At 31.3% G+C, this 13,132-nt stretch overlaps 1 protein-coding gene across 5 annotated transcripts in view; it reads left to right on the plus strand.

The window, feature by feature from the left end:
* krz (beta-arrestin protein kurtz) overlaps nt 1-10,627 on the plus strand; it is a 19,152-nt gene extending 8,525 nt beyond the window's left edge. For 2 of the 5 annotated variants that reach the window (XM_018453462.1, XM_018453464.1), the window contains exons 2-8: nt 2,917-3,130; nt 3,398-3,773; nt 4,207-4,500; nt 6,895-7,038; nt 8,765-8,851; nt 9,429-9,575; nt 9,775-10,625. In XM_018453462.1, the coding sequence (XP_018308964.1) occupies nt 2,998-3,130; nt 3,398-3,773; nt 4,207-4,500; nt 6,895-7,038; nt 8,765-8,851; nt 9,429-9,575; nt 9,775-9,850 (1,257 nt within the window). In that variant the 5' untranslated portion in view covers nt 2,917-2,997 and the 3' untranslated portion in view covers nt 9,851-10,625. Of the gene's footprint in view, nt 1-2,318; nt 2,382-2,916; nt 3,131-3,397; nt 3,774-4,206; nt 4,501-5,325; nt 5,464-6,894; nt 7,039-8,764; nt 8,852-9,428; nt 9,576-9,774 lie in introns of those variants that run through there. The other 3 variants (XM_018453461.1, XM_018453460.1, XM_018453463.1) reach the window with 3 other exon arrangements.
* The last annotated feature ends 2,505 nt before the right edge of the window (nt 10,628-13,132 follow it).

A 13,132-nucleotide genomic window follows, 5' to 3' on the forward strand; every position in this document is an offset into this window, starting at 1 on the left:
AATTTTTAGACATCAAAATACAACTTGCACAAGAAAAAATGTCAAAATTGATCAAAGGTACACCACCTTCCCCTACTGAATGAATTAATCTGTGCTCTTTTTATCCTTCATTTTATCCATTTTAAAAACCAAATTAAACTCGAAGAGAATTGAACGTGATTAAAATGGACCGAAACGTTTGCGTATAATGTAACTTCCTCTGCCGATTTCAATTTATTTTCAATTACTTAGCAAAAAATACAGAAAAAATTAAAATTACTAAATAAATATTAATAAAATAACTTCCACACGTTAATATATATATTTATAGTAATAAATATTTAACCCACCGTTTTAATTAATTTATTCTTATTTGATTTTGATATCTCATAATATTGAATAAATAATCACTTTATTAAAATAAATGAAGTTTACAGATTGGTTTATGTTTCTGGGCGTAATTGGTTTTTTCACGATTGTTTGATTTATGGGAGATCGCGATAACGACCGCGAGAATGTCTGCTCAGACATTTATACCAGACCAGATAACACATGCGAATGACGTCAAATGAATCGTAAGCTAGCTTCCGTCCGTTGACCCAGCATGCAAAATGTCTTGAATCATTCGAAGGACTATTTGGCCAAAATTTGCAGGCAATTAACGAATAGGAAGATGATAGGCTGACACTGCAATCTCTTATCTCTTTGACACTTAAAATATTCAGCTAATATTCGTACTAAATGTTATTTCAAAATTTTTCAATTTAATTTATATAAATGTTTAATATAAAATTTTAATTATTTGGTGTAATAATTATTTAATGTTTTCACGAATTGAGTCTTTATTAAAGTAGATAAAGTTTATCCCGCAACTAATCTTCATTTTATCTCCGCGATACGTAACTGAAGAGACCTCGTAGATTATGGCGTACAGATTGATAAAGAAACATATATTTCGGTGCTCTGAGATAACATTTGGCATAGTGACGTCAAATATGTACGCAAATTCCCTATTCCTTCCCGTTGACCCGTTTCATCGACGTTAGCAATCTTATATTCCCGCATGCTTTCAATTGTATATGGTGTTACAGAAAAACAGCATTCACTTTCTCTTTCTGAGTAGAATATTTAACATATGTAATATATGAAACAATAAAGTATTTTTTTAATTTTCTTTCTGTAGTAATGTAGTAAATAAATGTTAAGGAAAAGAGAAAAAGAAAGAAAAACTTTTTTTAAATGCTAATTAATCAAATATCTATAATAAATTTCTTTTAAAAATAAATAAAAACTTGAGTGATAAAATATCTTCAAGAAATAAAAATCAAAAGTAATTTTCTAAATAGATACAGAAAAGAATTAAGTATAAAATACACCACTATTAGATATTCTTTTTTAATAAATAATAGATTCAATAATGAAATGTTTAAGCAGACAGCGAATTAAATAGAAGTAAATTTCTCTTATGAAATTCGTCTTTCTCTGCCTTAATAAACTCAGTATCGATTTTCTTTCAAGGAAAATTTGATCAACAGTTTAATGGGAAGACTGTTAAGACAGGTTGAATTAAGCTTTGGAAGTGCAAATTGGTAATACTATCTTCGATTAATTGAAAGTAAACTTTATTTAAAAGTAAACTTTATTTAATATTTTAATACTTTCGAAAAATGGAAAAACTGGTATTTGTCCGCAAGGTAAATAAAGAAAAATTTAATCTAAATTTTCAAGATTTTATAAAAATTATTTTTCGAATATTTTTCTTTTTCTCCCTTCCTTTCTTTTTCGTTCTCTCTCATTTTTCATTTAAAAATAATACTGAGTATAAATCCATCTCGTATTACATTTGCTCATTCGTGTATTTGTAACCGATAGCGGCACGCGGTCCATAAATCCCGCGAGTACAAATTATTGTACTAGCATTATCGTATTAAGTATTATACGAGCGTCGATTGAAATTGACATCCATTTGCCAGAGCAGTTCAGTGCGAGCTCAGCGCTTCCCCGAAGAGCTCTGCCATCTTTCACCGCGTTTATATTTCGAAGAAATTTTAATTTAGGGCAATCAGTTTTATTACGGCATATAAATAAAGAAAAATGCAAATTGTGCACCAACATTTTTCAGAAAGACAAATCGGATTTACGGTGTTTTGCAGAATTTAGTTCGCGTATAATAAGCGATTAAATGTGAAATGATAAAAAAAAATTAAAAAGCTTTTATTTATTAAAAATAATATAATATAATCAAATTATATAAATTACAAATATTTTGAATTAATTTAGCAATAAACAATTAATTCTGTATTTATAAGTGTTAGTGTGACGCAGTTTTTATAATTACTACAATTAAATTGATATTTATATTTAAAATATCAATGAAAGAATTAGGGGAAAATATGATACAGGTAAATTTAAAATTAATAGTTGAAACTAACAAAATAAAAGAGAAGAATTTTATAATTCTAAATATAATTGAGGAGTAGACTTTCAAAATGCGTTTTGTCCAAAATTTGTAAGTTTCAGAAAACGAGAAAGAAAGAAACTCCGCACACAAGAAAATTGCGCACTTTACAGAAAATAATAATATGCATCAGTAGGATGTGAAATATTAAACAAAATTTCTAAACAATTGCTAAAAATTTTATACAAATGCATTTTGTTTGTCTCTAGTTAAAAAACATAATGCACTTCGAAATGTCTATGTTTTTTCAGCATATAAATTAACGATAAAAAAATGCTTTCTGAATCATCTCAGAGTAGCTTATAATATGAGCAGTACGCCATCTCTGACTAAACAAATGAAATTTTGGACAAAATGCATTTTGAAAATCTGCTCCTCAATTTTATAATATTAAAGATTAATGTAATTCCAAAATATGCAATAATTAATAAATTGTTCAGTCAATAACTTCTTAATAATAATAATAATTTTATCGGCAGTGGGAGAGCTCGGAGTCGGACTTCTCGGACACTGAGGACTCAAATGAGTTAGGGGCCAACGTGGGCCCCGAGCGCACCACGATGGACACTGTAGATAGTGTCAACAAACGGCAAGCTACTCGTGTCTTCAAGAAGTCCAGTCTCAATGGCAAGATCACGGTTTATCTTGGCAAGAGAGATTTCGTCGATCACATCACACATGTTGATCCTATTGGCACGTATCCTAAAAGTTTGAAAGCACGTACAATTAATCAATGTGCTTTCAAGCAAAAATAATATATAGATTCTTGTAGATATAGAGCGTTTTATTTTTGTATCCTGAATTCATTTTTTAAGTTATACTCACATCTTATGAAACATCCATTGTATATAAATTTATTACGTCTATATACATAGATATAGTTTCTTAATATAACGATTTTATGCAAATAAGTCTTTTCCTATAAGAATTTTATGTTAAAAGATATTTTTGCAATTTCAGATGGGGTCGTCCTGATCGATCCTGACTACATAAAAGATCGAAAAGTGTTCGGTCATGTTCTCGCAGCGTTTAAATACGGCAGAGAGGATCTGGATGTTCTTGGGCTGACCTTCCGTAAGGACCTCTATTTAGCAGCAGAACAGATTTATCCAGTGTTGCAAGGAACTCAGCCTCCCAGGGAACTGACGCGATTACAAGAGAGATTGATCAAAAAACTGGGCAACAATGCGTATCCCTTTTACTTCGAGTTACCACCTCACTGCCCCGCTTCGGTTACTTTGCAACCGGCACCAGGTGATACTGGCAAACCCTGCGGTGTCGACTACGAACTGAAAGCGTTCGTAGGTGAGACGCAAGATGATAAACCACATAAACGGTACGAATCTTAATACAAAATAAAAGAAGTTAGTCTTTCAAAAGAAAGAAACTTCTTCTCACATTCAGAATAAAATAAATTTTCACTAAAGAGAACCGATACGAAAGAGTTTCATCTTTTTTCTTAACTCGGGAGTAATCATCTAATAATTCTTTTTTAAGTGAACGATCACCTGGAATGAATCTATACTCCAATTAAAATCACTGTTATTAACAATATATTCTATATTACAGATTGTTTTTCAATTTAATAGCATTTGAAAACATTATGAATATGGATTTATTCACAATTTTCTGAAAAAAGTAATTAAAAACCAAACAAACATTAAACAGAATAAATATTTTTATATTAGTTAATCATTTAAAAAACAGCAATTAATTTTTTTTTTTAATTAAATGTTGAATCGTAATTAAATATTGAATTTGATTCATAGGAGCTGCGTGAGGCTGGCGATCAGGAAAATTATGTACGCGCCATCGAAACAAGGAGAACAGCCTTCAGTGGAGGTCAGCAAGGAGTTCATGATGTCCCCGAACAAATTACATCTGGAAGCCTCCCTCGATAAGGAGCTCTATCATCATGGCGAAAACATAGCTGTGAACGTGCACATAGCGAACAATAGCAACCGGACTGTGAAAAAGATAAAAGTGTCAGTTAGGCAGTTCGCAGACATCTGTCTGTTTTCCACGGCGCAGTACAAATGCACCGTCGCCGAGGCCGAAAGCGAGTGAGTATTCCTTAACTTATTTAATTATTTTGTTGTCGAAAGATGAAGATATCGTACACCAATAAAAGACGCGTTGTAATAAACATGAGGTAATGTGATTTAAAGAGTTGTTTTGAGAATTTCATGAAAGCTGAATTTTCATGAAATGTTACAAATGTTTTTTAAGGCTCCTGTTTACTCACCATTATTCTCTCAGATTGTAACGTCAGAAACGAGAAAATATACATAATAAAAATTCTTACAAAATATATTAATATGAAAATATAAATGTTATTTTATTGAAAAATGTTTCTGTTCAAATTTAATTTACAAGGATCCTTATTATTTTCTCGCTCTTCTGATATCCTGTTGAGATAGTATGATGAGTGAACAATGACCTTAACTCTGATGTACCTCTTAGTAGTTTTATGAATCAAATTTCTTTAATTAAATTTCGCAAAGAGAAAATACATGTCCAACACCAAGTAAAAATTTCTTCAACTTATAAATTACGAATATTCTCAAGAACCGCTTTTTAACCACATAAAAATAGTCTTTAGTTGAAGTAAACAGTTTTTAGAAAGCTATTAGCATCAAACTGTTTATAATCTAGGCGATAAATCTTTTTAACGATCTACATATAATCTAAGCATTGTTAGAAATACGATAGATATATGTATATATGTATATTTATAAGATTTCGGGACTCGATGGGTCTCTGACGATCGTGATCAGCTTGAAAAACTTTGCATCAAAGTTTTTTAGCGATTAAATATACGGTGGGCGCGATAACACGCGATAAACAGAACTGTGACGAGCAGGAAAATAAAATTATTGCACTGGCAGTATAGGGGTAGCGCCAGGATTCACCCTGAGTAAGGTGTTTTCTCTAAGGCCGACGCTTGCCGAGAATAAAGACAAGCGGGGTCTTGCTCTAGATGGTCAGCTTAAACACGAGGACACCAATCTCGCGTCTAGTACAATGTGAGTGCGAGATTAAGAGCTCGCTGTTTCCCTCATTACTCTCTCACCTCTTCTGCCGGGTACTAAGGAAAAAAAAGAGATGACGGAGGCTGGAAACCGGCCAAATGGTTCACTGACTATAATCGTGACGATATCTCGTGGCAAATATCCGGATTTTATAGAGACTCATCATGCTTAAGTGTCGTAAGACGAAGCGTAGTAGCAACATGCTATCAACTTTTTTTAAGACAGGTTTATAAAGTTATTGAGAGAAAAACAAAACTTGATGAAAGACTGGCTTGTGGTTAAAACAAGTCAATCTTTTAACAAATTAGATGAAATTAATCTTGAAAGTCTTTCAGACCTCTATAATAATAAAAAACTAGATAAAAAATTAAGTGTTTCAGACACATAAAGTAATGTAAATTAAAAATTACTTTGTTTTTTATTATCTTAATAAAAAAGATGACAAAATTGAGAAATATTTTGGAACAAGCTCGTCGCCAGCCTCCTTTTTCATTCCTTTTTTTTTGTATTAATGTATAAAGTAATAAATGGAATGACAGCATTTTCTTGGTGATTTTGTGCTGGGGATTTTTAACGCGGTGGCCTGTAATCACGTATGGATCTCGATCGGTGGTGGTCTCATTTCCTCTGCAAAGCTCCCTCTCTCTCTTCCTCTCTCTATCTCTACACACACATAGATATTCCCCCTCTCTCTCTCTCCCCCTCTCCTCCCTTTTCTCTTCCTTTCCTCTATTAAGATATATATTTTTAGATTCTATATATTTTTTTTCCAACTGAAATATATTTTACAAATTCTTAAAGTGAATTTTTCTGCATTAATATATAACCATAAATGTTTCACATCCTACATAACCCTTTCAGGCACACAATATTGTAAGTTCTCGTCCTGTTCTCGTCTTTCGCAGTCTGTATCATAGCGTAAGGCACAAGCTGATATATCGTACTACCATGATACTACCAGAAAACACAATTAATGTCATTTGTTTATATACTATCGTACTTTAATTAACTATAAATTTTTCGATTAAAACTGGAATCTACGAAACTCCTCTCGGCTCAGATGCGCAGAAATATTACAATTAGTATAATGATTATCTATGAAATTATTAGAAAAATAAATAATAATCAAGATATTGATTAATACCTTGATTATTATCTATTATTTTCATCAAATAAGTTTTATGTACTTAAAGATAATATTAACAAATTTATTTGGAAAGCGTATATATCTGAATATTTTTTTCTTCTTTAATGTAATATATGTAAATTAATATACTGAATATTAGAAATATTAATTAAGAACGGACATTATAAATATCTTGTAAAAAATGGTGGCGATATGTTTCGCGAATTGATCAATGTGAAATCTCGGTCCGCACGTAGCAGCACATTAACACTCATGCTGGTTGTATGTTCAAATGTCAGGGAGGGATGCCCGGTGGGTCCGGGTTTCACGCTGAGCAAGGTGTTCACCTTGACACCCCTTCTGGCCAACAACAAAGATAAATGGGGGCTCGCCCTCGACGGCCAACTCAAACACGAGGACACCAATTTGGCGTCCAGCACCCTGTAAGGACGCGATGCCTGAAATTGAGCCTGCGACACATGCAGACACACGTCTAGATATTGATACGCCGTACCGCGTTTCGCTCGCGCATTTAGCGCCGAGAAAGATAATATCCGCAAAATTTTCCCTCGCAAATTGCGAAAGTTTGACTCCGTAGTTTGACATAGTGTTTCCTAAACTTTTGACAGCTCGACAGATACGTAGCAGTTGAATAACAGAAGAGATCCTGACTATTAAATGTTAAGCACGTGTTATAAAATGTTTTCTAATAAAAGATGAAAATACTATTTAACGAATAAATTTAACAAATAAATTTATGTAATAAAATATATTTCTATGAAAAGTTCCCGTAATATTGAAGTATTATTGAAGCATATTATATGATTGTAAGTTATTAAAAATTATAAAAAATTTTTTTTTTTCAAATAGTATTTTTGAAAAGTACATAAACATAAATTACTGAAATAAAAAACTAATGAAACACTGAAATTCAACACGGGCAGGGAAATTTGCCAGACGAGCGCTAAATGCAGGACGAGAATGCGGACGGTGTTTGTTACACACGTGTCATTCACGCACGCAACGCGCAGCCGAGTACGCCTTTGGGAATTTCTCATTTTCGTGCGCAACGCTTTCCACACAACGGCCGGAAAATACATGTTGGCTGCCTGCAACGAAGCTTTTCTCAACGATCGATCGATCGAGATGGCGAGCGACTGGCTCTATCATTGTTGAACGACGTGTAATTCTGTTTTTGCGAGATTCGCACTCAAATTCACTGGGAATCGTTTCTTCCCACGCATCCTGGATTTCTTAAATCCAAATCCATAGATATCAATATAAACGAAGATTTTGGGATCAACAGGTTTTTTAGGATTTTAATGTTTAAAGAATAGTTCCATAAACTTTGATATCTATGGATTCTAAGATCAAAGTGCTTTAACCCTTTCGATACCATTTTCTTGACTTTTTTTTATACATTGACAAAGTTCCAAAATTAAAATCAAATTACAATTTTAATATTCAGCATTGCCATGGCATTAAAAAAAATAAATCTTATAATTTTTGTGACAAAACGCATATATTGGCACGTTTTATCTTTTTGAATTACTAAAACTAAACTTGGCAACTTTAACACGTATTTCATTGATTTGTAGAGGAAGAAATCCTATCCTTTCTGTTATCTTCTTTTTAAGCCGACTAAAACTTTTTGAATTTTCGCAGAGAATTTTTAGCTAACATATATTCTCCAATGGTACCGAAAGGATTAAGAAACTGCGATCTAGGAGATTTAGGATGCAAGATACCTAAAGCAAAAGTTTAAACCGATATCCTATCCTCCTTCTGCTTGTGCTCGTAAAAACATGGCATCGCCACCGCATTGTATCTGCAGTAAAATTGCATGGACAAATTAGAAATTGTTCATTTTTGCTGCGAAGCTGTAGTATCATGGATAGCTTGATCAAAAGATATGTACGTGATTACTGCTTTATATAAATGTTTAAATAAATAGTATTGTGAATGTATAACATTCTTGTAAGTGTATATAAATTACCGCTTGCTTCTATCTATTTACGACTAATAAAGTTAATTTACAATTCTCTTTCTGTGTTGCTTCCGTTCGTTGCATGACGCTATCATACAATTAACTTTGCATGAGCTTTTGTGTAGCGTTTATATTAATAGGTTATAATGCATTATAATGACAACAATAAATATAATTCGCAGTGTGGTTGACCCGGCGCAGCGTGAAAACCTCGGCATAATTGTCCAGTACAAAGTTAAAGTCAAACTCTGCCTCGGCGCTCTAGGAGGGTAAGTATTATTACCCATTTACCACGTGGACTGCTAAGGGGATAACCTAAAGCGCAATAATAATTTTTTATATAAATATAACAGCTATGAAAAGGACATTGCTAAGTGAATACGTCGCTTTTAGATTCAACTTTGAATCACTTTGAATTTTAACTGACACACTGTTAAATATCAAAGAAACAATGACGATCCAATCCCTTGAGTTAAACAATATTTTGTTATTTTCAACTTCCATATGTGTGTCAAAATGTAAAACAATTTATTTCTGTGATAAGTTTGAAGTAAATAACGTATATATTAATGTATGCCATTAATAAGTAATAAATTAAATTTGAGTCAAATTTAATAAATTTTCTTCAGAGATAAATTGTTTAATTCTATTGCTTTAGTTAAATTTACGACATATTGAGTAGGAACAATAGCGACTTATAGAAATGATTGAGAATAACTCAAATTTGGTATAATTCAACGCTGTAAATTTAACAGCAATATTCTAAGATTTTTTTATATATAAAGCCACGAATTTAATATATTTCTATTCAATATTATTATTATTATTATTATATTCTAATTACAGCGAATTAGTTGCGGAACTGCCCTTCATTCTGATGCATCCCAAACCGGAAGAAGAGGAACCAGTGCCGTCCACAGCACGACCAAGCCCTACGCACAAAACTGACAGCGGGGAAGTTCCGCTTGATACAAACCTCATCCAATTGGACACGTAAGTAATTCAAACAAATTTTAATACGATTAACTTTTTAATAAAGAATTTAAAAATCACAATTATCAGACTAATAAAATCTTATCTGAAATTTTTATATGTATATGTATGTATATATGAATAATTATTAATTTTTTTAAAATTAAATGTTTATAAAACAGCTTCCAGATTTCTTTGTAAATTTTCTGTCTATTTTCAGGGAAGCAGATGGCGACGATGATATAATCTTTGAGGATTTCGCTCGTTTGAGGTTGAAAGGCGAAACGGAAGCTTGACCGTGTTCCACTAACACCTTGACACGTATCGATCAAGTAACTTTGACGCCACCATGCCGCACGCAAGACGGAAGTTGCACAATTTCGCCAATGATGCCAATAGTAGCTATATCGCAGCAACAAACTTAAATGATGTTATTGTTTGTTGAAGCGATATCATTGCTATCCCTGAGCGCAAAGTGTCAATACCGATTTTTCCACCGTTTTGACACATTTTAAAATTTATTGCAGGAATAGTTTAATGAAAGAAATAAAAAAAGCAAAAGAGAACACAAAAAAATTGTATAAGAGAGGAATTTTGCAAGCTGCTCACATTTTTTTGTGCAATTTCATATTTTTATGTAAGATAAAAAGATTATGGAAATGCAAATTGAAAATGAGATATTGAGAAAATTCTTCTTCAACAATCGCTATTTTTATCAATTGTCGAAAGTAACGGAAAATACACCGGAAGTTGAAATTTCTCAAGAGCAAACTGTTTAACAATTTTTTCTGTTTCTCTTTAAGCTAGCCTATATATATATATATGTATATTATTTATAGAACACTCTTAACAAATGAAATAATTAAATAATTAATTAAGCCATTTTTATGGCATATGTTCTTTATTTGATCAAAATGATTTTAATTTGTGGGGAAAGTGCGACGGATTTCGTAATTGATATTCACGAATTTTTCATCAATACCGTCGCCATTTTATGCTCTGGCTCTGAAGACTGATTTTAAGAAGAACATCCACGAATCTAGCCAATGACGTATTTATCGTAAAATCCTTAATAAAAGAAAAAATATATATAATCTATATTTGGTATTTTATTTTCCAAAAATATCACAAATTAAATTTATTAATTTAATTAGCTAATTAATTGAGTCTAAGTCGCAGGTTAATTCAGAAAATGTGATTCAATTATTACATAATCCAATTAATTTAACTGAAATAATTTTACAATCAATTACATGCAAGATTGATATAATACATGAATGAGATTTTTTAGATTTATAAGCAACGATATATTGCGGTTCTTTAAACATGGCCAGTACTGTCTTTAAGTTACACGAGCGCACGGGATAAACTTTTGTGAATTATCAGTTTTATTTTAATAATACAGAATAAATATGTATGTTAGAGTACACATTGCAAAGATCGTTTGCGTAAATGGAACGATCGTAAGCGCTTTCTTGTTCCTCGTAAATAAATTTCGCAGAATTAATACTTAATTTATATATAATTAATATAAATATAAAAGAGAATTAATTACAAAACCGTGAAAAAGAAGAGCTGTTTGATATTTATCTCGTTTCTCCGGGATGAAACTATACAATGCTTTATTTGACAACGAGAAAAATTATTTTATAAAAAATCTCCAGTTTCTAGAAAAGCCATTTAAAAGAATTTAATGCAATAATTTAATCGTATACTAAACAAGATGCGTTGAAATACGCAAAAAATGAGGAAAGATGGCGTTTCGAGATGAAGATGTCAATTTATAGATATATTTATGGATAATTTGTAGAACTTGGTAATATTGTAGAATTTGTAATATTAATCTGTTTCATTCTTTTCCGATTTTACAATCAATTAAGTTAAGACGGTGAGCACTATTCAATCGACTTCGATATACATTTCCAAGACTGCTCGAGAATTAAATTTTCGCATCTTGCAATGAAATATCGCATAATCTCGGCTCGCTCGTATTGAATTAGGAGTTTAATATTGATTGCCTAATTAAATATTATACACAAAGACTATAAAATTAAGTTACAAAAATCGTCAGATAAACTTTATCATCCAAAATAAAAATATACAATTGGTTACATGTAATTACATCTCGTTACTTTTATGAGAATTTCTAAAAAAAATAATATTTTTTGTTAATTTTAGAAGTTGCTTTTAACATTACATAATGGCACAGTATATAATTTTTTCCTTTTTCATGTTTTGATGTTGTCTATTTTCTTTTTACTTATCAAATTTACATAAAATCAAGACTATAGAGAAAGAAATCTATTCAAAATATCGACTTAAATTATGTTAAATCTTGCAAAATTTAATACCATAGATTTTCGTTAAATAAGAGATTTATTCTCTGCTCTTAATTTCAAATTACAACAAAATCAAGTCAACAATAAACAGTTCACATTAGCAACGAAGATAATTTGACAGTCATATTAATTAAAACGGAAGTTACAAAAGCTGAACAACATTGTACATGCATGTATGTCGTGTGCGTGTGCGTGTGTGCGTGCGTGCGTGCGTGCGTGCGTGCGTGCGTGCGTGCGTGCGTGCGTGCGTGTGTGTGTAAATATACACATGTAGTAAGTAAAGAAAAAATAGTATTTTTTATCACTTTAGCATTTACAAACTGTATCTAGATGAAATAATCAAGTTATGTGGTCTATGCTTTTTTTCGCACGTTTAATATTAAACGAGCGATGAAAATGCGGTCGTATTTCCTCATACCAAAGCTGATATATTCGTTTCCTAAAAGAAATTGCTTCTCGAGAAAGGTATTAATAGTAATTTGCAAGAATAAAGAAATCTATTTAAATCTTTAATCTAAATTTAAAGAGGGACTTTTCAATTTTTTAAATACATATTCTTTACTAATAAATTACTATATATATATAATAAGTAAAAGATTTATTAATAATTCAACAAACGTTAATTTCTTTTACACAGATATTTTAACAAAAATATTATTAAAACACAAATTATGTCAGAAGTTTTTGTTTTATATTATATTGTAAAAAATGTAATATAAAATAATATCTCCTATAAAATTTTATTCAATTAATCTTCTAAATTAAATTACACTGGTCGGTGTTCATGACCCCTTATTATTTTAAAGACCGTTTTAAGTAATATTTTAAAATGTCATGACTTTGTGATTGACTTATGATATCTTAAGATTATACTTAAGACGGTCTTAAATAAAAAGACTCAACCTATGAACATGAGGCATAATTATTAACTATCTAATTGGCAACTTGCTTAAGAAGTCTCTTAACTTTTTTAACTTATTTTTATAAAACAGGAACGTACATGTTCAACGAACGTAGAGCTATTTAATTAAGGGACGAATTTTCGCGATTGCGGCGAATGTCGAATGTCGACACTTCGATTATTCGTTTTAAGCGATATGTATGAGTGTGTATATGTGCAGGCTTGTATAATGAGAGTATATTTTATATTCGCCCGCGGGCGCGCACATATTTTTTATATGATCGCAAGCGGTAGATCATTAACTTTCTTATTGTGATCGTTTGAATCACAAAAAAGGA

This window comes from Mycetomoellerius zeteki, unplaced genomic scaffold, assembly GCF_001594055.1.
Source record: "Mycetomoellerius zeteki isolate Tzet28-1 unplaced genomic scaffold, Tzet1.0 scaffold386, whole genome shotgun sequence".
NCBI lineage: Eukaryota > Metazoa > Arthropoda > Insecta > Hymenoptera > Formicidae > Mycetomoellerius > Mycetomoellerius zeteki.